At 42.0% G+C, this 24,343-nt stretch overlaps 1 protein-coding gene across 3 annotated transcripts; it reads left to right on the top strand.

Moving 5' to 3' along the window:
- Positions 1-1,195: 1,195 nt before the first annotated feature.
- Positions 1,196-23,824, top strand: kdm3b (lysine (K)-specific demethylase 3B). 3 transcript variants are annotated; one of them, XM_076738879.1, is made up of 25 exons: positions 1,196-1,679; positions 8,970-9,134; positions 10,650-10,763; positions 11,102-11,207; positions 11,747-11,871; positions 12,833-12,892; positions 13,046-13,747; positions 13,897-15,085; positions 15,172-15,388; positions 15,532-15,746; positions 15,905-16,057; positions 16,230-16,337; positions 16,436-16,563; positions 16,651-16,948; positions 17,060-17,313; positions 17,815-18,087; positions 18,221-18,392; positions 18,536-18,626; positions 19,003-19,133; positions 19,264-19,383; positions 20,168-20,191; positions 21,769-21,908; positions 22,200-22,376; positions 22,534-22,668; positions 22,840-23,824. In XM_076738879.1, the coding sequence occupies exons 1-25, from the start codon at positions 1,473-1,475 to the stop codon at positions 22,912-22,914; spliced, it is 5,379 nt and encodes a 1,792-aa protein (XP_076594994.1). In that variant the 5' UTR covers positions 1,196-1,472; the 3' UTR covers positions 22,915-23,824. The 3 variants fall into 3 exon arrangements, with proteins under 3 accessions (XP_076594994.1, XP_076594993.1, XP_076594995.1); XM_076738878.1 differs by having other exon boundaries at positions 16,648-16,948; XM_076738880.1 differs by lacking the exon at positions 20,168-20,191 and having other exon boundaries at positions 16,648-16,948.
- The last annotated feature ends 519 nt before the right edge of the window (positions 23,825-24,343 follow it).

The following is a 24,343-nucleotide window of genomic DNA, read 5'->3' as shown; positions in this document are numbered from 1 at the left end:
CCATAGATGAAAATTATAGATGTATTCCACAATATCTCTCTAGCCTAAACTTTGATAACTCAGCGCTTCATGGTGCAGGGCTGCTGTCTTTGTGGTATTTAGATGGTTAATAATTTAATATAAATATAAACTTTTTTGCTGATAGGTATTAGAAATGTTAGAAAAATACGGACTCAGCACTGCACTGCAATGAAGAGTCTGTGGCAGTGTGGCGCCTCCTAGTGTTCGCAATCAACAACAACAATACTAACACTATTGCTTCTAATGAAAATGATAATAATAAAAATTTGTGACATAAGCAGCCACTAAGGCGCTCAGTGACATGGTGAAACCTGTCATGCATCTTGAAAACAGCCTTTAGTAAGACCCCATTTGAAGAGTAGGCTCTGTTCGGGTCAATATGTGAAGCTCCCTCCATCATCACATGTATCACAGCTAAAATCACTTTTAATCATAATGGAAATACAGAGTGATCAAGAGTCTTGGGTAGGAATTCATCTACTTGTATGGTCTATTGTTTTAATTTTCTGTTTATTGATCATGTTTTATATTATTATTGCATGTGTGGATCAGAACATCTGCAGGAAGTACTTTATGGTGACTTATTAGATGATTGACTAAGCAAAAGCTACACAAATTGAATATATGGCATTTGTTATGTGAAATAGAAATTAGAGATAGATGATGAAAATCATGAAAGAAATAGTTATTACATCATCTGGTATTATCTTATTGCACATATACTGGTATCGCGGTATATGTTGGAGATGAGTAACTATCATTTTCTGTAAATAAATAAATTGAATGCATTTTAACATCCAGTTTTCTGGAATCATTATCAAAATGTATGAGTATGTTGTGTGTATGTGACACAAGCATTATTGATTTTTGGAACTAGAACTAGAACTAGAACTAGAACTCTCAATATTGGTATTGGTTTGAAAAGTAGGCTGCTTGTTTGACTTTAAAAGAAATGCACAGAAATGTCGCGTATTATTCAACGAAAGCGATTTAACTTTTTTTTAGGGCGCGGTTGTCCAGCTCTGCTTTAATACTGCGGAAAACCCTGAAATCTAAGGCGTCCTCCTGTGCATGATGTCGTCGCTCGCCTCATTCGCGGGTTCGCCACTAGAGGCCGCTGTTTTCACGCACTTGCTCTCTGTCTCCGCAGTGCTGCCCTGTCTACGAGGAGTGCGTTTGATTGTTGCAGGACTCAATGGCGGACAGAGCAAGATAGTCGCGTTAGCACCGAGGACAATAACATCTCGACTGTGTGAACTCCTGGCGTGACTCGGTCCGCCGCTGCGTGCCTCCGGGTGGTACAGCTCTCTTGTGCACTAGCAGTCAAAACGAAGTCGCTGCAGCTGTTTTCTGCTTGTCTTTTGGCATTCTTGAGTTCCCATCCCAAGCAGAGAAGTTAACGTACACTGTTCATGGTGGCTCAGTAAAGGCAGCTAGCTTGCGAGCAAACCATGGGGGAGTCTCTCGAATTGATAGGGAAGCGACTGCTTTTGCTCCTCGACGACGGAAGGCCCACGAATGGATCCGAACCGGAGAAGGCTGCTTGGGCCCGGGACTGGCTTCGGGGGACGGTGCAGGCAGTGAGCGTCATCGGCCTAGCCGCCCCGGAGGTTAGCGGAGGAGAGGCGACAACAACATCAACTGCTGCAGGGCTGACGGTCAGTGTTTACATACAAGTGATGCCGTACCGCGTCGCTAAAAAGCCACCAACTGATATATAAAAGTCGTGTGAGCTACTAGGTGTGTATTTTTACATCCCACTGAACTCGCTTTTAGCCGCCATTAGTGGTACAATCGTTGGCAGTTAACGTTAGCTTATTTACCGTTATATTAGCAAGCTACAAGCCGCAGCTGGTGAGGCGAAGCTAAACTCGAGGCCGGGGATTTTCTGGCCTTTGCTTTGTTCGCCTTTTAGCTCTTTAACGAGTCATATTCATTTTCACCGATATTAATCGCAACCTCGTAGTGATCAGTTTCAAAGCCCAGACGCGTCAGAGCGACCTGAACGATCACGTTTTCGGTACAAATCGCTGTCAAGCAGCAGTGAATTAAAGCATTAGCCTGTCAGTCCCCACTGTTAGCTGGGTTAGTAGTTAAAGGCCTCACAAGTTCATATGAGGGTGAAGCAGGAATTCCTTTGACTTTACGGTGAAGTCCACACTGTTGAACACTAACATTTACGCAAGTTTTAAATCTAAGACACACATTGATCCTCCCAGGCTGTGTCTAGTCTCCATCGTGCAGAGATGCTAAATTGCAGAGACCTTATAAAGTGGGATTTGTTATCATTTTGGGTGGTGGTGGGTGACCTACATACAGGAACACACTTCACAGCTGAAATCCAGGCTTTTAGAATAGTAAGTAGTTGTCAAATTAAAAACCTATTTACTTAAATGATCATTAACACTTGATTTATACAGTACTTTATTAAAAACTTAAATATACACTGAGTAAAATAGTGATTTATCCATACCAAGATTAATTGAATTAAAATCATTCACGAAAAGTATAGAGTGAGATTTAAATGGCTGAAAATTGGCCAATTTGACTATTGTACGAGTATTAAACAAAGTCAAATAAACAACTTTAAGGAGAATAATCAGAGGTGGTCCTTTGGGTTGGATTTGTGGTTTTTTTTTATTTGTTATAAATTAGTTGACTCAAACAAAACTAGTCTCTCTGTAAAATAAGATGAGGTACTAACAGTGTATCTTTGTGATGTCACATGAGCTTGACAGATAACTAGCATGATACCTGGGATCTGTAGAAAAACAGAAAAATCTTCTGTATGTGCTAAAAATGTTAAAGCTCTTTTGTTGGGAGACTTGTTCGAGCGTTCGAGACTTGTTTGAGCGTTCAGTGAAGAAAGTGGCCATGCACATTGTTGGCAGGAAAGCTTAGTGATATGTCAGCATAGTAATGTGACTTTAGGTGTCATCTGGATTTTTACCTCTCATCATCTCTGATGACTTACAAGTAAGTTTCACCAGCAGTGCTTTTTGATAATAGCTTTAATTTCACTAGCAGATCCACATAAGCGTACCACTAAATTGAAGAATTAAAAAAAGCCTGCGTGACCTGTCATAAAATAATCAAATGTCTGAATTTGGTCTGACAAGACACAAAACTGAATTTCTGACCAAAAATAGCCTTTTCTAAGCAGTTAGCCTTAAACTAAAGCCTTAGAATAACAGCTCCAAAATCACTGGTTGTAGGGAGAATAGAGCCTCTTTCATTCCTCCTGTTCTTGCGTGGTGTAATTTGGGTTCAGTGGGTATGATCTCCAGAGAAGTGTGTTAACGCTTTACAGCACTACGTCACACACCACCAACCATGGGTTTTTAGCAAGCTGTAAGAAGAAGCTAGCTTGGTGTTCTCTGAACGGAAATCATGGCAGAGGTGAAGAGACCGACGAACATATGGCCAAGTAAGAGGCCGGACAAGAGTAAATGCTGCACTACCTTGTAGTCATTCACGAGAGCTTTGCGAAATTAAAGACTGTAGAGAGACACGAAGCTGGTCCTCTGCTAAGTAATCGTAGCTGTCTTGCTATGTCATGTGTTGTTGATTGGCTACATTTGATCATAAGCCCTGTCAATCAACATGTCTCTTTTGTGTCTGACATTGGCAGCCCATTGGGGGGTGTAAAAAGTGAATTGCACTCACTCACTAAAAACACCATAATAGGGCTTTAAAAGTAGAGTTTCAGCATTTTCTGCTCTTTAGATTTAAGACAGCTCACAATGGTAATGTGTGGAATTTAATGTTGGTCGAGAAAACATGAAGTGGTCTTTTACAAAGTACTGCTCCAGATGTGAACTGAGGTGGACAGATGCAGATTTGCACAAGGTGGTACAAATTGAGGAAAAGACGTGTCCGATGTTTGATCAAAAGGAAAATTTGTTGTTATTTCAAGTTTTATTTTTCCTCCTCATGAGTGTACAGAAACAAGGGTCAGGAATGCAAAGGTCTTGATTGAAATAAGTGAAACTGGAGTTGCTGTTAAGTTTAAAATCAGCCTGTCTCAGCTGTCACACATAGCCGCTGACTGTTGTCACAGCAGAAGTTAGGTCAGTAGGGTAGCTCATCTATTGGCTGCTTGTTTCCAAAACATACAGAGTGCAAAAATGCTCCAAGCAAGGCAAAAAAAAAAAAAAAAATTGCAGCCAGTGTCTGAGTACACCTTGGTAATGTGATGGAACATCACCTTTGAACATAGGCACTGGCTTTCCAAAAAATCAATTCATTCTACAGGTAAAATAATACTTTTCTGTTCCGTCAAGTCGATATTTTATGCCTCTGCACCACCGACAGTCATGGTCAGAGGCATTATATTTTAGGGTTGTCCATCCATCCGTATGTCCATCCATCCCATTCTTGTGAATGTGATATCTCAGGAACGTTTTGAGGGCTCAAAGATGAACCGATTAAAATTTGCTGGTCAAAGGTCACTGTAACCTGCTCGGATAAATTGATAAAGTGGTAGCTTTTTATGTTGAAAAGACTGAAGGTCAGCTTGACTGTGGCATCATAATGTCCTGCAAAAAAAAAACATTTTCTGGCCATTATTAACACCATAACTTCAGCATTGGTTCTGTTGATTTTGAGTTTCATGTGAGCGTGTTGCACCATGTGACGAAGCTCTCTGGCAGTCCTCTGTACTCCTCAGTGAAAATAGCCTTTATGTGAAGACAGCATGTTTCTCACTGGAAATTATTCACTGGAATCAAACATGTCAGCATAGTGATAACTTCCATTTCACTGAAACACTTGATATCTTCTTTTGGTGAACAGACACGGACATCAACTGCAATTTGACTGGTAGGTGGAAGCACAAAACCACGGCAGGCAGTAATTCAGTTCTCAATGCATATCTATCTTATAGCTGCACCTTAATATGGAAGTAGTGTGTAAGACTATCAGGGCATCTGATTTTGCCAATATTACCCAACCCTAGCTTTAAGGCCATGCAACCACCATACAGTACCTGAAGTCCTTTAAGTATCAACTCATTAATTTCTTTACTGATCTATTTATTGTGCCAGCCAGACACCAGTGTCATTCAGTTAATGTAGGCCATGACTGTAAAAACATAATATTTCTTTGCTCCTTTATTGTCACACTTTATGTGTACTGGTACTGGTGCCTTTAGTTGTCCAGACTTCTACAGTAAAGTGCAGTGATATCAAATGAAATTCCAGAGGGAGTTTGCTTTTACTCCTTCATGCTTCCTAGGGAGATGTGAATGGTGGAGTGTGAAATGAAATGGAAATCTCATATTGCTAACTCTCTACCAGCTATTTCCAGTAATCCATGGAAGTCCCTGCTCTCCCAGAGACATGCAGTGATTGGCTGTCTGATTTGTTTGGACCAGGGGAAGGGATTTTTAAACACTCTTCGTTTAAGCTAGCTGTCATCAAAAACATTGGTCGCCGTAAGTCGGGACCTTGACTAGTCATTACTGAGTCAGTTGACCCAAATTTAAAACATATCTCTTCATTTACCTGTGGTATGATCCAGCCAGAGAGATATGGGTCAGATTTGGGTTTTATTTGCTCAGGTTTTGAGATAACTGTCTCCAGTACTTCTGCTGCCACTGCAGTACAATGTTTTCAATGTATTCTATGAAGAAATAGTCCCTATCGAAACTAAGCCTATTCAAATGCAGGTTTGCGGATTCTACATAGTACTGTGGAGCTGATGCTGCTGTTTAATTTTTATAAAGTAAAATCTCAGTGCTGTGAGCACTATAAGCAAAATCAGTACGCATATCAGAGACGAGGCAGAAAACTCAGAGAGGGATATCTCAGAACCAGAATCTATCAGCATGGCTCGAGGTTAGCTAGAAAATATGTTTTGTTGAGTGAACCAACCTTTTAAAAAGTGCTTTTCTGACCAATGTCGACTCCAAAGTTGAATCTTGTACAGTGGAAGGAAGGACCACAACAGTACCTGAGGGTTAAGCAGTTGTCTTGATATCATGTGCGTGAACCTGCTACCTCATACCTGCAGAGCTTTTTTTCCCCCTTTTTGTCTACTTTAGCAAGTAACTGCAATTCAGTATCTGCGTCTAAGTTTCAACTTCAGCTTCACATCTCTCTCGTGCTCACTCATTCTTTCTTCTTTTAAATGTGGGCAGTTGGGTCCTTGGCTAGTAGGTTGCATAAAATGTGTTAATCAATAGCATTCCATGAAATTCCCACCCTGAGTTTAAAAAATGTCTGAATGGGGGCAGTCGGGCAACTACTAGTCAGTTTCTCACAGCTTGCTCTGTGAAATAAAACTGTTGCAGTCAAAAGTTTAGCTGTGTCTGACTGGTTTTATTTCCACAACCTACTAAACCTCTGTAGGGGAATTAGGTTATTAAACCTTTGGGTTTAATGTTTGCACTCGTTAATATAGAAAGGGGCACCAACCTTCATCAGATCAGAAGGATTTTATTTATTCTTTTTTTAATGCTTATTTGATAATAATTAATGAATTAATGCAGGGTATCTGCGGGGTAATAAAAGGTAGTATATGAAATGAGCTCAAATTAAGGCCATTGAAAGGTAGTAAAAGGTAACAAACACAACTTGACTTGGTAGTAAGTTTTTCAATATATTGTGACTTTCCCATGGATGCTGATTTTTTTGTTTTAAGTTCGTTTAACTAAAAAAAAAAAAAACTTTTATATATATATGTGTGTGTGTGTGTGTATATATATTATATACACACACACACACACACACATATATACATATACGTGCGAGCAGGACAGCATGACCTGGGTTGGCGTTGATAGCCTCGATTGGTTCCGCTGTCCGATCTGTTGTGCGCGTGCGTGGTGTCGGAACAGCGGAAATATGTTGGTACTAGCAAGCGACTTTCCGCCTCACAATGGGAAACTGTAAGTTTTGACAACTTTGGTTCGATGACCCGACATTTAAAGACTGGCTTAAGCCGGTCATGGGGAATGATGAACCATAAATGTGACCTGGAACGGTGTTTGTAGTTGAAATGTCTTTCCTCCCCAGCTCTCCTGAAGGAACTTTTAACTTTACAACGGCGGCAAGAAGGAGGTGTCATGGTGTCTTCAGTACATGTGATACTACTAATGGTAGGAGTCTCACAGAGCATGAGGAGAGGGAGTCCAGCTGTTGCTCAAGTTTGCTTTGTGACTTTGTGTAGTTGGCGTTGTTCAGTTGGGTCAGCCATTGTGACTCTGTGTATACCAGTTTTATTATTTTGACACAGAAAAGAAGGTGCATAAGAAAATATCTTCCATAAAGAAATAAGGTTGCAGTAATTGCATCATATTCTTTCAGAATCTATTTTATTGCCTCCTTAGATTTGTTGCAGTTTCGGTTGTGACAGTGTTGCTTGCTACTTTCTCATGAACAAAACACTTCATGCTGAAAGCAGCCCTGCGTTAACACTGCACAGGGGTGAGGTTGGCGGGGGACTGTTGTTTATGGTGCTGATGAGACAATGAAATACAATCCAGGAATCCAGTTTGAGTAACAGATTAACAGGTTGAAACGAGTGTTGTTTTACAACTCTGCAAACTTATCACACTATGAGGAAATTCTGCGTTCACCTTGCAGAGTAGTCTACTTTGAACACACACATGAATGTAAATGATTGGCCAACACAATGACCTGTTGGATGACGGATGTGTTGCGTTGCAGCAAAAAGGTGAGCCTTGTTCAGCTTTATTGCCGGGCAACCCTGCACAACTGGCTCCATACAAATGAGTGAGAGAGCTGCTGTCAGTCTGCTCCCACTCTAACCTCCAAACTGCTCCAGTACTGCTTCTCAGTGGCAAACAAATGAGTTTGTGGTTCTTGGTATCCTGCAGGTCCCATAGTGTGAATTTGAGAATTGATAAGAAAGGGCAATCATGCTCACTGAGCCTACCTTGGTTAAATAAAGGTTCATAAAAAAAGATGCCACCAACTGAGACATTAACTAACACTGACTAATCCCAATCCATTCATGACTAATTGGAGCATCCCTAGTGTGTGCATGTCATCCTTGTCATTCAAAGTAAAGGTCAGTGTTTAGACACCAGCTGCACATTCTTCAGCCTCATGTAGAGGCTATGATCGCTTTCAGAAATGTATGTAGGTAATATTAAAAAATCCTTTTACTACAGCAGCCTGTATTGAGATTCTTACAGTCAGCATCAATGGACTCTTGCGTTTGATGTCATCACCAAAAGTCTTCCATTTTAAAAATTCATCATCAACTTTTTCTTTTAAGCCAAAGTAGCTGGATAACTAATGATTGACAGCCGGAGCTCCTGTGATCCTGCTGGAGAGATTGCTGGACCAGTTCTGTGTAAAATGAAGAGTGTTGTCCAACTCTGGCTCGAGCAGAGGCCACTCTGCAGTCTGATTTGCATCAAATGTGCACGAGACAAAGTTGTGTATGATCATACTGTGCCAGTGACACACAAACTTGCTGTATACACTGTTGTAAATGGCATGCTATGAAAAGTTTGCTTACAAAATTCTGGCATAAATGGCACTAACTGGAAAGCTTCCTTTTTAAGTATTCAAATTTTAGTAAACTGAGTAGTAATAGTAGTAGTATTAGACTAAATGTTATCATGGTTATGAAATGCTTTTTGAGAGGGGGATGCTGTTGACTGAATTTTGGCAAAGTATTTAATGAGCTCTTGGCCGCTGAAGAGCCTCTGTGTCACTTTATGAACTGGCAGATAGTAGCTTTCCAGTCCTGTGTCTTTTGTGAAAGAAAATGTATGATGTTCCCTAGAAAATTTGAACTTTCACATATTTCTAGTAATGTATTTTAATTAATTTGACCAGCTGTAGTTGCTTAAAATTCAGATTTTAGGAAAGTTTATGAGGTAGCAGTCTAGTGCAGCAAGCTGAGCTGTCTTATATCGCTTAACAGTCCTTATGTTTATGTTCTGTTGCTCTTTTTCTTTTATCTGACTGCAGGTATTTGTGGAGTTTGAGAATGCTTCGCAGCGGTGTTCTTGGGTGCAGGTGTATGACGAGGGGGTGAAAGCTGTCTTGGTGGAAGACTCCATTGTTTGGGCCAATCGGACTGATGTTACTGGGACAACAGGAGCTCCAGCATCAGCCACAGCCTGGCCTGCTCTGGTGAGTGCCCAGTTGTGCAGCGGGAGAGTAAGCAGGATTGTGTGCGTCTTCATACCTGTCAGGCCTCAAAACGATCCAGTCTACCTGTTGAAATGGGAAAGAGGCATCAGCACAAGGTCGACCATGGCTGCCAAATAGGTTAAATCTATGGCAGCCATGGTTGTATTCAGTAACTTCAACTTTTGGTCTTGTCTACACGTATACGATAATCTTTAAACAGATATTTCCCCCTCCATTAGAGGAAAAAAAACGAATCTGTCCACACAACCTTTGTTTTACCAAATATCTCAGTACACACAAAAATGCAAAAAGGGTTCCAAATGCTCAAACAAGAATGCTGGGCCAGTAGGTCTACATCAACAGTATATCAAACTGGCCTTGCACAGCAGCTGGATTTGCAAGATCAGGCAAGGTGACAATGCATCTTGCCAGGCTTCAAGTTATATGTTTTGTGGCCAAACCGCAGTGGTGCAGCTTGGTTTTGGTTGTGTGGTGAAGAGTGGTGATGGTTTTGTATAACAAACCATCTGGAACGTCAGGTTAATGTCAAACATAGAAAAGAACATTCTGAGCATGCACAGTGAGCTTATTTTCCTTTGATGGTAGCAACTTAAAAACACAAACAATAGTAGTTTATTATTTACTTATTTATTGTTATGTGACACCTTTATAGCACACGGCATAGCAGTGCTAACCAAACATAAAGTAACCAGTAGTCTGCCATTGTTGTTTCAGACTCCTGCTCATTAAACAAAGTGGCAAAGGGCAATGCAATTCAAAATATTACATTTTAGTGACCCAGAACTCTGTTTGTGTGTGGACAAGAGGCCAATACCCGGCCAGCGGAAAATACTCTTTCAAAACTGTCTGAATACATGTAGACATGACCTTAGTTTGACTATTCCTTCTCAGGTTTGAACCTTGACCATAACTACGTCATATAAAACAACAAAATGCCAACACTTTCCATTAAGTTGATTTAAGTAATGCTGAGCTCTTTTGTCAGTGAGGATATGCAGGAAAAATACAGAAATTTTGGTGCTGGGTCAAGTGAAAGGAAACTTTGCGCTACCTATGAAAAATGCAGAGTGACTCACTTTTGGTTTTTGTGCTTGTGGGACAGGTTAGATTTGGGATATGAACCTCTAATCCAAATTAAAAAAAAAAAAACTGTTGTGACTTTCATCTGATTTTCAATTTTTAGGTCACTGAGATTGATTTGAAAATAACATTTGCACTTCTGCCCCCACTCTGGTATCAAAGCCTGGACTAGATCCTGATATGGGCTCCAGATACCTTCCATTGCCCAGGCCCACCCTCCACACCCAAACTACACTCAAATCCCCAGTCACATCAAGACCATGGGTGTAACCGTAGCCTAGGTGGCATAAATTACAATTAGAAAATCCAGTTATTATACTTTCCTGTTGCCCTTTACTGTTGAATTGAAGTATATGAATTATCAAGTGCTTTTCTTGAAGATCAAAGAATTCCACAGTATCCTCTTTTCCTCAGATCTTCCGCTCCCTGGTGGACAGAGTGGGTTTAGGATCACTGGTTCCTGTGGAGTATTTTGGAAACAAGAGTTTTGAGTTCCTGCCTGATAACAAAACTGTTCAGAGGTTTGAGGTATGTGTGTTTGTTCGACCGTGTTTGTTAGTCCTTTAGTTGTGTTAAGTGCTAAAAGGATTAGTTTATAAAGAAATAGCTACTCAGTTTTGACTTCCTTGCTATTTTCTGTTTCATATTATTGTAAACTGAATACAATTTGGACAGGGCAGGACATTTGTTATAATCATTGACTTTTTTAAACTAAATGATAAATCAATGAAATAATAATAGCAACAGTTATTTGCTCTGGTGCTCTTTCCAGTAATATTCACATGTGAAGTTTCATGTTTTTGTTCCACTTCTTTGCTGTACCACGATCAGTAGTTCAGGACAGTGTTGTTTGTGTCCTCATGCAGCTTGATAAAGACATAAGACATCCTTTGCTGCTGGAGCAGCCCTCTCTGCAGGCTGCCATCTCCAGCTGGCATACCGACTTTGAACTGCAGGAGATCTTCAGGAAGGGTAAGACTTAGCCACCACCAGTTTTTATGGCGTTTTCCTTCACTACCACTGTGTGTTTCCCACAAGATCCTTTTATTTTGGGGACTTGCTCAAATGCAACCTCGGATTTAATGTTAATTTGAAATGCATATGGAGTGCTTTCATGTCCATCAGCTGCTAGGGTTGCACTTCTTTTACTGCATTATTTGCATGCGGTCTTTTTTTGGAATAATTTTACAGCAATGTCTGATCTCACTAAAGACAGCTATGGGCATATAAGGGCTGTAGAGTCAATGATGTCGTGCTTAAGATTTGGAAAAATGCAGACATAACTTAAAGAACCCAACATTGAGCAGGAGAGTATAAATCAGAACACATTCCAGTTAATATTGCTCACTTGGTTCACCATGCTGGTTACGCTTACTGTGATGCTTCTTAGCTGTTTGTTGTGATGCTTTCACTCTTCAAATTAATGGGCTCTAATGTAGATAAGATCTAGTGCACCATCCATTCTGCATTGCCTGTGCTTCATTGAAATCTCTCCCTGTTGCTGCCCACAGGTTCATACACGATTCAAGGACGCAGGGTTCGTGTGTACCAGCCAGAATTTGAGGAGTGCTGGGCCTCAGGACTGGTCTCACAGCACGACCCTATCTCACACATTATGGAGATTACCTTAGATAAGGTAAGTAACACTTACTTAAGTAAAACTAGAACATACTCATGATGACATAGAGTTTGGAAAAGGTGGATTTAGATGAAACATCAGTCCTATGTTACTTTCAGACTGGATGAGTGAGATTCAGTTGGCTGTATTGCCTCACTTCTTTTCATTTCTATCACTGCATATTTACACTAGCTCTGCTACGTTTTAGAAATAGGAAACAGTGTTTAACTTGTTCCTCTGGACTGGGTGAAAACCAAGAGTAACTCTGAAAAGTGAATCTAGAGATGGATTAGTGCTATCCAATTCGCAAGCACAGATTTTTGTTATTATGACCAAAAATGGGAGAAATGATTAGAAATTGTGCATGAAACTTAGCAATGGGACAAGGACACTTGTACTGGGGAATGTTAGCATCGTACTGAGGTGGTGTGAAAAAGGAAATGGAATGTATTATGAAAATTCCCATGGGTTCAGATCTTATTTTTTTCCCTGATTAGGTGTAATGTCTCCTGAAATAATGGATAAAAAGGGCAAATATTTATGTAAAATATCGAGAATATGCTCTTTGGAAGTGCTAACAAGAAATCAGAGACAAAGGGGGAGCCCAAGTGTAGAAAAATGGAAAGAACTAGTGAAGCAAATTAAAGAAAATGACATTCATGTACACAGGTACATGCAGAAGGTTGCAAGTGTATTCTTGTGTGACTACTACTACAGCCTAACAGAGACTTGTATGCTTGTCATGTATATGTATCTCTCATATCTTAGCATTAATTTTTCTCCGTGGTGATTAGATTTCTCGTTATAACACCTGAGAGTAACATTATACTGTAGTATTGATTCATCTGAGTCAATGATAATCTGACTGACCTTAAACATCAGTTTGAAAACTATTCTTAAAATAATGCTTGTGTTTTTCCTTAATATGTTGTGGTCATTGTGTGAAAGCTGCTTAAAAACTCCCTTTTTTTTGCTATAGGGAGAAGAAAATCAGATGGTTGATCCTCGTGTGATACATGTCATGTTGGCAGAGGAAGAGGTAAGGTTGCCATATTATAAATCTAACTATACTCTAATTAGTGGCCCTGTGCTGCATGTTTTATTAAACTGCTCAAAGTATTTTTTGCATTAGATTGGCAGTTTAGAAATGTATTAATAGAATTGCTTCCTAACTTTTTCCCATTTTTTTTAGCTTGGTAAAAATGGGCGGCGAAGGAAGGACAGTGAAACGGTGAAGGGTGACAGTGGACGGAGACGCAGGACTGCTTCCGAAGGAGAGGATGACTTGAACTTAAAACGTTTCAAAGGAGCAGGGGATGCAGGAGCTGATGGCCAAAACTGTGGTGATTCTAACAAAACTCCAGCGGAAGGGATGGGGATCTGGGGTGGGGACTCTGGCGAAAGAGTCAGCAGCACAACCAAAAATGGAAGCTCTTCAGAGGGAACCTTTCCTCAGGGCAGAGTGTCATCCCCCAACACCAATTCCTCACTCCACATGGACCAGTCAAATGCTACTCCTCTTCGTTATCCTGCCCACGTCAAAGAAAACGGTCGCTCACTCTCCACACAAGGGGCAGCAGACTCCACTACTGCCACTACTCACACCCCCACCCCTCCTCCTCTCAAACCAGCCCCTTCTCCCTTCTCCACCACATCTTTCCCCTCACTAGGCCAGATGCCAAGCCTGGTCCCTGGAGCTCCAGCCCCCAAGGCTTCCCCATCCCCTCAACCAGACCGAGAGGAGGCCTCCCAGTCAGCTTATTCCAAAACAGCTGCTCTTGTTTCCCCGGGGCCTGTTACCATTTCTTGGTCGCATGACAGCGGCCCTAGTGTGGCACTTTCTGCTTCTGTGGGTTTTAGTCCTAAAGCCCCCACCTGGGGAAGCCAGACTGAGGTAAGGTGATCAGTATGATCAGTACTGTCAAGACCATTATATGATGCCTTTATAAGTCACAGTTTTGTTTCTGTTAATTACTGTCATTAATTAATGTAATTAATGATTAATTAATGTCATCTTGCTTTACTTCGTTGTTTTGTTTTCAGGGCTCTAAAACTGCGTCAAGTTTTCGTTTGCCTCAGGCCACTGCGTCTGTATTTGGAGATATTACCTCTCAGACCAATGGAGCTCCTACCACTACCACACCCTCCCAGGACACTCCTAGGCCCTTTGGCTTCAGCTTTGGTGGAGGAAAGACTGAGAATCAATCCCAGCAAGACCAAAACTTGTTTTTCCAGTGCATGACCCAGAATTCTGGCTCCAGCCCAAGCCTAGCTGCTGGTCAGACCCAATCCAAGGACACCAATTACTTCACCACAGTGTCTGAGAGCCTGACTAAAGAGCCCCCAAGCCTTTTCAAGTCCGCAGCCACTGAGGGCCTGAAAAAGCCCGAGCAGCCTAAAGTGCCTGAGACCCATCTGACAGGAAATGGTGTGCTCAACAAATCGTCATCGGCCTTTCAGGGTGTGGGTAGCTCAGCAGGAGGAAGAGGCTCTAGTCTAAATATTGGTGGACTGGCTGCAGCATCTGGGACTCAAAGTACTTCTAAGAAGAGCAGTAATAATGGGACTACTGTGGGGGGCTTAGGGCTGCAATCTGCTTTTAATACTTCAGATAGCCACCAGAACCTTTTTCTGCAGGCCTCCAAAGAGCCTGCTAATCCATTTTTGGCATATGGGGACAAAACCCCCCATACCTCCTTTGCAGGCCTCACTGGGGCTGAGCCACAGACCCTTGGTCCAGCCTCAGACAGCAAGCCAAATCTGTTCACTATGGCCGAGCCACCCAAAGGGATTCTGTCATCTCCTTTCCCAGCACTCTCAGCAGCTGCTTCACCCAGCTCTTCCTCCTCTCCAGCATCGGCCTCATCACAGAGGTCACAGAGTGATGGGACTGTGACAAAGGAGGAGCAAGAAGTTGGGGAGATGCCTTCATCCACCTCAGGCTGCCCCATGTTTGGAAGCACTGGCCCTGATGGAAAGGAGGAGAACCCCTTGTCCTTTGACCAGAGCCAGTCTCAGAAGTTTACCCTGGAGGAAAGAGGCCAATCGTCCAAACGTGATTCTGACTCCAGCAGCAACAGTGACCTGTCAGACCTGAGTGAGAATGAGGAAGGCCCAGAGAAAGGCCAAATCCCAGGAGGACCACCACACCCTGCCAAGGATGCGGCCATGCTGCAGAAATCTAAAGTTCAAGGGGCTGCTAAGAGCCGTCCACGCAACAAGCCTTTCAAAGGTAAGTCTCATCCACTCTTGAGAACCCCATAATCGTATGTGATGGCAAACTAAGCAAGGAAATTAATACTAAGTTGTCTCCTCCAGTGGGTCAGTCTGTACTAAAAGACCAAAGCAAAGTGCGACGCCTGAAGCAATCTGGTGAGTCCTTTCTCCAGGATGGCTCCTGCATCAATGTAGCCCCTCACCTGCATAAGTGCCGCGAGTGCCGTCTGGAGCGTTACCGTAAATATCGAACTACAGATGAAGACAGTGATGAAGACGATGACCCAAATGTGGCCTGTCGTTTCTTCCACTTCAGAAGGTACTACTCCAGTGCTGCTCAATGTCTTTCATTGCGTCATAGAGGAAAGTTATCAGAACAGAGCAAGCAGTAACTTGTTACTAAATCAAGCTTTTTTTTGTTGGTCGATTATTTATTTATTTATTTATTTTGCCTGTGACCAGGTTGGCTTTCACTCGAAAAGGTGTACTACGTGTGGAAGGCTTCCTAAGTCCTCAGCAGAGCGATTCCATGGCCATGGGTCTGTGGCTACCTGCACCAGCTGTCCAAGAGGGCCTTGATCTCGATACATCCAAGTATATCCTGGCCAATGTGGGAGACCAGTTCTGTCAGTTGGTCATGTCTGAGAAGGAGGCCATGATGATGGTGGAGCCTCACCGTGAGTACAATCACTAATCTCACTTGATACCATGTCTTATCTTCATATGTAGCATGCTATCTTTTGCATTTGTCTTACATTTTGTCTCAGCACTCAATCTCTCAGAAATATGTATTTTTTATGTATATAATCCTGTTTTTTGTTGACCCATCTTTCAGAGAAAGTGGCGTGGAAACGTGCTGTACGAGGCGTCCGAGAAATGTGTGATGTGTGTGAGACCACCTTGTTCAACATCCACTGGGTGTGTCGCAAGTGTGGCTTTGGAGTGTGTCTGGACTGCTATCGGCTCCGCAGGAACAGGCCCAGGGAGGGTGAGTCATTAAAATGACATTTAGGGACCTTAACAGCTAAGTTAACCATTTCAGCAGTGTTGTGTTAAGATAACTTGTTTTATTGTATTGCATATTTTTTTTATTACAATAATAGAAATGTGTTGGCAAGGCTAATGTTGAGTGAGATCTGTCAATATGTCCTTTCCCTCAGATGTAGATGAAGGTCCAGAGGATGAGGTTTTTGCTTGGTTGAAGTGTGCCAAAGGCCAACCTCATGAGCCACAGAACCTCATGCCTACGCAGATTATACCTGGGACAGGTAACATGTATATTATGATAGAATCATAAATCTATCAAGCCCCTCCTTGCAAGCATTGAGTACTGAACATGATCAATTTTATCATCTTTCTCCTTTAGCTCTTTATAACATAGGTGACATGGTGCACTCAGCGAGAGGAAAGTGGGGCATTAAGGCCAATTGTCCTTGTGCCAGTCGACACACCAAGCCTCTAGTGCGCCCTAGTGCCCCCAATGGGATTTCACAGGTACTCTTGTGCCACATCATCGTTTACTTAGTTCTGCATTTCTGCATTTTGAGAAGCTTTAATGTCTGGTTGTGCTTATCTCAGCAGTCTACAACAAGCAGTGGTGGCGTCCTCACAGCTGCAGCCTCTGGTATTGGCTCCACTCCAAAATCAGAGGGAGAAGCATCAGCAGTCAAAACAGAAACTACGCAAACAGTGGCGCCATCAGACAGTGGAGGAGGAGAAACTGTGGGCAGTACCAGTAACTCCACTAGTGGTACATCCTCCCCCTGTAACCTCAGCCAGACCTCTACCAAGGAGTCTCGCTCATCAGGAGAGGGCAACAGCTCTGCTTTGCACTGGTTGGCAGACTTGGCCACGCAGAAGGCTAAGGATGACACCAAGGGTAAGTAGGAAAAAAGCAAATCCTGAGTCAGTGTATCCTCAGCGCACAAAAAAGGCAAAATCAATACTAAAGTTGAAATTACATCACTGTCTTCTTGTCATCTTCTGACAGAATCTGGTTCACTTCGCTCCATGATGAGTCGAGACAGTCGGCCTCCCTTTGGCCTGGACTCACTTAGTGCCCTGTCAAAGCCTTCTGCTTCCAGCCCTAAGCTATTTAACAGCCTGTTACTGGGCTCCACTATGGCCCAGTCCAAACCTGAGGGGTCCAGTCTGCGGGACCTGCTCAACTCTGGACCAGGCAAACTCCCCCAGGGCCCTGGAGAGAGTGGGGTACCATTCCCCTCAGTCTTTACCTCAGCAGGCGTACGTATGAAGCTTTTATCAGTCCTTGTAGTTATGAAATATTTCAAGTGTACACATCTACACTGAAAAGTTTTTCAGCAAGATGTGCCCAAAACCGTAAATAAACCGTAAATTAAAACTCCATCATCTGAAAAAACCCACACTCCATTCAAATCGCTACCTTTAGAGTCTTTTTAAATAAAAGTGTTTTATAAGCTGAACACCTAACTATGGTTTTCAGCAAAAACAGACAAAGTGTGTGCCACGTCTCCTCTAAAACTCTATAGAAAAATACAACAGGAAATAGTGATCAGGAAAGTACTGCAATTTTATTTTTATTTATTTTCATGTTAAACTTCCATATTCGCCTCATCTTCGTATGAAATAATGCATGCAAGTCAGTCAGTGTATCCTAAGATCAGAATAAAGTGAGTCAGTCAAGATAAGGCTTTTACGTCATATTTCTCCAGTGGAACTACAAGTACTTGCTGGGCAATCAAAAATTTCTCTTTTGTTTGACAGAGTGACAAGCTGAAGAGCAGCCTCCCGAACTTCCTGGATCACATCATTGCCTCGGTTGTGGAGACCAAGAAGGCAGAAGGCCGTCGGACTGGGGTCTCTGAAGGCGGCGAGCTTGGTGTGTTGGGGGGACGCAAAGACGGAGTAATGGGCCTAAGTGTTTTGGAACCACATACCTCACACTCCTGGCTCTGTGACGGACGACTCCTCTGCCTACAGGATCCCAGCAACAGCAACAACTGGAAGATCTTCAGAGAGTGCTGGAAGCAGGGACAAGTAAGAACCACAGTTTGTATTCTGACTCCTCTGAGGCCTCTGTGGCAGAAACGCCGTGGAGCAGAACAAGAAAGATTGCTGCTCAAGAAACATGAGTTACAGCACTGTCTAATCTCTTGTCCTCTGTGTCCAGCCTGTGTTGGTGTCAGGGATAGATAAACGTCTGAAAGGTCATTTGTGGAAGCCTGATGCCTTCAGTAAAGAGTTTGGAGACCAGGATGTAGACCTGGTCAACTGTAGAAACTGTGCCATCATCTCTGATGTGAAGGTGCGAGACTTCTGGGACGGCTTCCAGGTCATTTCCAGTGAGTGCCCAAACTATTTTTCCTAAATGACTGTCATTTGTTGTTTGACCTAGTTGATTGATAATGTATGCCACTGTGTTATTTTAGCTGCTCTTGCCTCTGATGTCAGAATTGGTAGCTAATTAGTTTTTCTGTGAATGCAGAGCGACTGCAAGATGCTGAAGGCAATCCAATGGTGCTGAAATTGAAGGACTGGCCTCCAGGTGAAGACTTCAGGGACATGATGCCCACCCGGTAAGCAACCCAGATATATTTTGCTTCTTTTGTGTCAAACACATTTGCTTACCAACCTTATGAATTATACAGAATTTTGGTACCTTCATGTTTGCACTTCCTGAAATTGTTAATATGTGGAATAACCATATTTGAATGTTTGAGAAATTCCACACATGCCATGAATGCAGAACCATTTTTGTGAACCAGTTATTTCCCATGTAAGATAAGCTCTCTCTGTCTCTCTCTCTCTCTCTCTCTATATATATATATATATGTGAAGCCAATTTTAGCGTCACAAATTTTTTACTTTTTAGTTTTTTGAACAACCAATAATTATTTGAAAGGTACAAAACATGTGCGAATCTGACTTTGTTGTTCTTCGACGTTTTCCTAGGTTTGACGACCTGATGGATAACCTCCCCTTGCCCGAGTACACAAAAAGAGATGGTCGTCTAAACCTTGCTGCCCGACTGCCCAACTTTTTTGTGCGTCCTGACCTTGGACCTAAGATGTACAATGCCTATGGTACGAAGATTTGGCTGTGTCTGACAGAAAATTGTCATTCCCCGTCAACTCAAACATGTTCTCTCTTCCGCCATCCCAGTTATATATTTCTCAGTTTCATCTTCTCCCTCATTGTCCTTCTTTCCTTCAGGCTTAATCTCGTCTGAAGACAGGAAGGTGGGAACCACTAACCTCCATCTGGATGTCTCTGATGCTGTCAACGTAATGGTCTATGTTGGCATCCCCGAAGGAGAGGGAGACCAAGAGCAAGGTCAGTGGATTTAAACGCACACTTTGTCTCTCTCTCGCTCTCTCGCTCTCACTCTCATGTAATAACTAACCTTTTGTTCCACAGCACTTGTATGGTACACTGCTAATTGAGCTACTAAATTACATTTGATGAAACTTTGATAATGTAAACATGTTTTTATTTACAATATTACATGCAGATTTTTCGATTTTCATTTCAGGCACTCTATAGTCATCACTTGTACTTCATCTAACACGGGGGTGCCCAAGCGTTTTTCTTTTGAAGGGCCAAAACTGAAAGTTAATGGTGGGCCATGGGCCAAAAGCAAACATTGATTGTGTTATGTTGTTAAGATGCAAAAATGGAACTCGGATCCCAAAGTCCCTTAATCGACAGACTTCCTGCGCGTGTGTCACTGCCCGCCATGCTCAGATTATGAGAAATAATTAATTATTAGACATCCTGCATATTTAAAGGGAATTTTTCCCTCACAAAAAAACTAAAAACAGTATAAACAGCGTTTATATTCATTGTTTTTACATTTTATTTATTTTAATTAGAAACATCTGGCACACCAAATTGAACCTCATGGTGGGCCAACTCGCCCGCAGGCCCCACCTTGGGCAGCCCTGATCTAACTGAACCCTCCTGAACAACCTTAAAAAGTACTTTCACAGCTGTTTCGCGAACATCATGCTTCTTACTGTTGTAGTTGCTCCAGGGTTGATTGGCTTGGATTGGACCATGAAAAAACCCTTCAGTGGGTCTCACTCATTTACACTGTGGCAAAATTTCTCATTCACAGAGGCAGATATCTCTGGACGCCAAGGTCTGTAGACTTTCAATTGTATCACTCCAGTAGCATGCCCTTCTTCTTGACTAACTCCCCTTCTTCACCCCACCCCCATCCCTCTGTTATTATCCGTGAAGTAGGGGCCAGAGCACTATCTGTTAGTGTCATTGTGGCATGGTTCGTACATTTCTATGTAAATGCAACCTTCATTAACACTTTAAATGAATAATGGATGGAACTGAAATTTCTGTTGTTGCCCTTTTAGAGATCCTGGCATCTTCTTCTGTGTAGCTTTCAGGATTGGGTTAAAATGTGTATTGTTTGGGGTTCATTCAGTGCAGCAACATGTACTCCATGAATTGACATGGAGTTCAAGCAAATTTTCATATAGTTTCTTCACTGGGAGTATCTTTAGTTCCTATTAGCTTTGGTTGAGCTGTGCTCTGGTCCTTACACTGCAGGAGAAAAGTTTCAATGAAGGGCATCTAGAACTGGCTTCCCTATTCCCTTGCAAGCTTCCTGTCACTCATCACAGTGACACTGACACACACCTGTCAGTATGACCACAGACATGCTGTCCTCATACACCTGACCCCTCTTCTTCTTAGTGCCAGCGGATTTGACAGACACATCCTTACTGATACATCCTGGCAACTGAATTTATGGCTGTGAAGGAATCATTTATGAGTGACCAGATAATAATGACTGCCAGTACACACAAACATTGTAATATAGGTTTCCTCACTGGGTTAGAACTACTTGCATACACATGATTCGGTAGCAAAGAGAAACACTGGCAAGAAACAGGTTTGAGCTGTCTACAGAGGCAGACACTTTAGTCAGGAATATGTTTGCTTCACTAATAATCTTTCTGAATAACTAAGTACTACCATAGGAGACCACTATATTTTCAGGCGTTAGTGTTAGCTGCTCTGTACGATCAACCTTAGGCTGTGGATGTGAACATCGTGTCAGTGAATGTGATTGTGTAGTCTGTAACTCGTCCCTTCCTTTGCACCAGTGGTTCTCAGCTGGTCCAGCCACAGGATCCACATTTGTCTTTAGTCACAACCCCAATTTTTTGCAATCAGGGGTTGTAATCATTTGTTTCAACAAATATTCACTGTTTTTCCGAGAGAAAAACCTGAATATGCCAGTCTGCTGCTTGGGATGTTTGTGTCATGACAACCACATGATACAGCTACAAACAATATTTTAAGAGAAGCTCTGGAAAATCAGTGCACTTCAGAATAAAACTATTATGGCCAACAATCCTGCTGTCCACTTATTATAATGGACCTGTGACCCACTCATGGATCATGAGGCACCAGTTGAGAATTACAGCTTTGCACCATTTTTGTCAAACAGTATGATGAATGTACATTAATTCAGTTAAAGAATTTTGCCATGAAAGATGAGAATTGCAGATCTATCTTGAAAGTTCCAGTCAGTCATCAAACTGCAATAGTGAAAAAGCAGCTGTGTTCGAGTAATGTGGAATCAGTCACATCCCAGAACCTAATTCACAAGACCACTTTAAGAGGAAATGCACTGCTGATGACCATTTGGTGTCCTGTATGTGTGTGCTTTGTTGTTTATGTTTGGTCCCCCAGAGGTCATGACCACCATTGAGGAGGGCGATGTGGATGAAATGACGAAAAGGAGGGTGTACGAGGGAAAGGAGAAACCTGGAGCCCTCTGGCACATCTACGCCGCCAAGGACGCTGAGAAGATCAGAGAACTGCTCCGCAAGGTCAGCAGCCAGTAGATTTCTGTCTAAAATAGCATCTGATCTCTGGAGCTGCAGTATCATTGGCTGTACTGTAACCTCAGACCCACGGTCCCTTACAAAGACAATGAAAGGTTCATTACCTATTGCCTGATTGCCAGCAGATAGTCTAATGCACCCACAAAAATCAGATTCCCCTTCAGAAAACTCTTCATGTCGACTAACCTCCCTGTCTTAAGAGTACCTGCCACCACATGCTTGTTTATTATATTTACTGGTTCAGATTATGGCATAGTTTGTCCATATCTGTGTTAGGTGGGAGAGGAGCAAGGTCAAGAGAACCCTCCAGACCATGACCCCATTCACGACCAGAGCTGGTACCTTGACCAGGTCCTCCGCCGCAGGCTTTACGAAGAGTACGGTGTCCAGGGTTGGGCCATTGTACAGTTCCTAGGAGATGCCGTATTTATCCCTGCTGGAGCTCCACACCAGGTCAGACGTGTGTTATTAGAAGAAACCTTGTTATAGATATCCATTTATTAGATACGTATAGTGTAATTTATGACTGGCTAATGATTCAGTATCCGTGTTTGTCTTTTTTTTCGGTTTCATCAACATGGTTGTTCATTCTCTGCTCTTTCCCTCTCAGGTGCACAACCTGTACAGCTGTATCAAGGTGGCGGAGGACTTTGTGTCTCCTGAGCATGTGAGGCACTGTTTCAGACTGACACAAGAGTTCAGACACCTGTCCACCACTCACACAAACCATGAAGACAAGCTACAGGTTGGTGTGCTTCTCTCTCATGGAGTTTTAATGTCACACCTGGATGCATTCAACTAGAGAATGATCTTATTCATAAGCAGTAGGCCACTCCTCACGTAATGTCCATGTGGGTCTTTGTTTAACAGACTTTTCCTGTTGTTTTTTTTTTTTCTTCTTCTTCTTTTCCCTCAGGTGAAGAACATCATCTATCACGCAGTGAAAGACGCTGTTGGGACACTGAAGGCGCACGAACCTAAACGCCCTTAGCTCCTCTCACTCAGCGCTGTCTCAGAACAACCAGCCTCTGACGACCACTCCACGACGCACACACACAGTATGCATTACATACCTACATACACAAGTACAAGCTGCAGAGTGCAGAGTACGAAGATAGAGCGTAGGTTTTATTTGGGACAGTGAAGGTCTGTGTTTGGGGAAAGAGAACATTTGATTTGGGGAGGGATTAGACGGGGAGGGGCTAGTCAGCGATTCGATGAAGGAAGTCCTTTATCGCCGTTACACAGTTCACTCAAACTTGTCTAGTTGTTTTCCCAGTTTTCTTTCTTTTTTTTGTTGGATTAACTCTGTATTTAAGGTCAGTGTGTTTGTTCTGTTGTTTTCATTGTATATGTAAGATGTGAGAGTAAGGGAGGTAAAAGCTGACGTGCCTTTGAAGCAGAGGTTCAGCTACCGTATAAGTGACTGACAAAATGTGAGTACTGGGCTAACTTTCCTATTTTGATGACGTCGATATTATTTTTCTTCAATAGGAGCGAGGTTAACCTGTTTTTGTAGATTTTTTTTGTTGGAGTTTTTTAACAGCTGATTGCTTCTGTCCTCTGTGGTTGAAATTGATTTGCGAAGCAGCCAGTGAGGGAAGCAGACCAAAGTTTTGTATTTTTCGTTTTCTTATTTCACTTTTAGAGCAAGAAGTCTTTTCTTTTTATACACCGTAAGGTAATGATCAGGAGGACTTCAGCCAGGGCAGGTTTTTTTTTTTTTTTTTTTGGTCAGCTATCTTTGTCTCATGGGTTGAATGAACTACAGACTTCCAACAACGTTGTTCAAGAATCACAGTTGCAGCTGAACAGAACTACTGGCCATTAACATTGTATCAATATATATATTGATCTTAGCAGTCTGTTTGATTTTTCACAATAAAGTTTACAAAAACTACTGTTTGTTTGTCATTTTTACCCACGAAACCTCTAAGTGTGTGCAACCAGGGTAGTAATGACAGGCCTGAATTAGGGCTGCAACTCATCTGTTTATTTTTTTTTCCTGAACAGTAATATTCAGTCTAAAATAATAATTAAAAAAAAACCCAATATTAACATTTAGAGCAAATTGAATGTCCCATGTGCTGCTGAATATGTTTAGTGTGTTTCCGTCTTTAATTTGTGGAAGTTTTAAAACATTAAAAATATTTGGTATATTTACAGCTCGAAATCATCATAAAACAGGCACTGGACAACTAAATACTGCATGGCTTTCCATTAGCTGTATCTTAAACTTGTTACAAATGTGAACACAACACAGTATTATATGTCAGATGGTGTTTTACTGGTGCCACATGCTCATATTTTTCTTTTTTTTAATTGAACAGTTACACAAAACATACAAGCCAGAAAACAGACATACGTATACCTCCAGTCATACATATAGTATTCACATCTGCGTTTTATAAGAAGAATCA

Source organism: Chaetodon auriga, chromosome 9 (assembly GCF_051107435.1).
Source record: "Chaetodon auriga isolate fChaAug3 chromosome 9, fChaAug3.hap1, whole genome shotgun sequence".
Classification (NCBI taxonomy): Eukaryota; Metazoa; Chordata; class Actinopteri; order Chaetodontiformes; family Chaetodontidae; genus Chaetodon; species Chaetodon auriga.
This window is presented reverse-complemented; position numbering and strand designations above follow the sequence as displayed.

Bases quoted from the DNA above. Each gene is read 5' to 3' on its own strand.
- kdm3b (XM_076738878.1), top strand. From the start codon at position 1,473: ATGGGGGAGTCTCTCGAATTGATAGGGAAGCGACTGCTTTTGCTCCTC. The intron at 10,764-11,101 runs GTATGTGTGTTT...GTCCTCATGCAG, and splicing joins AAACTGTTCAGAGGTTTGAG to CTTGATAAAGACATAAGACA. The intron at 16,338-16,435 runs GTAACATGTATA...TTTCTCCTTTAG, and splicing joins GCAGATTATACCTGGGACAG to CTCTTTATAACATAGGTGAC.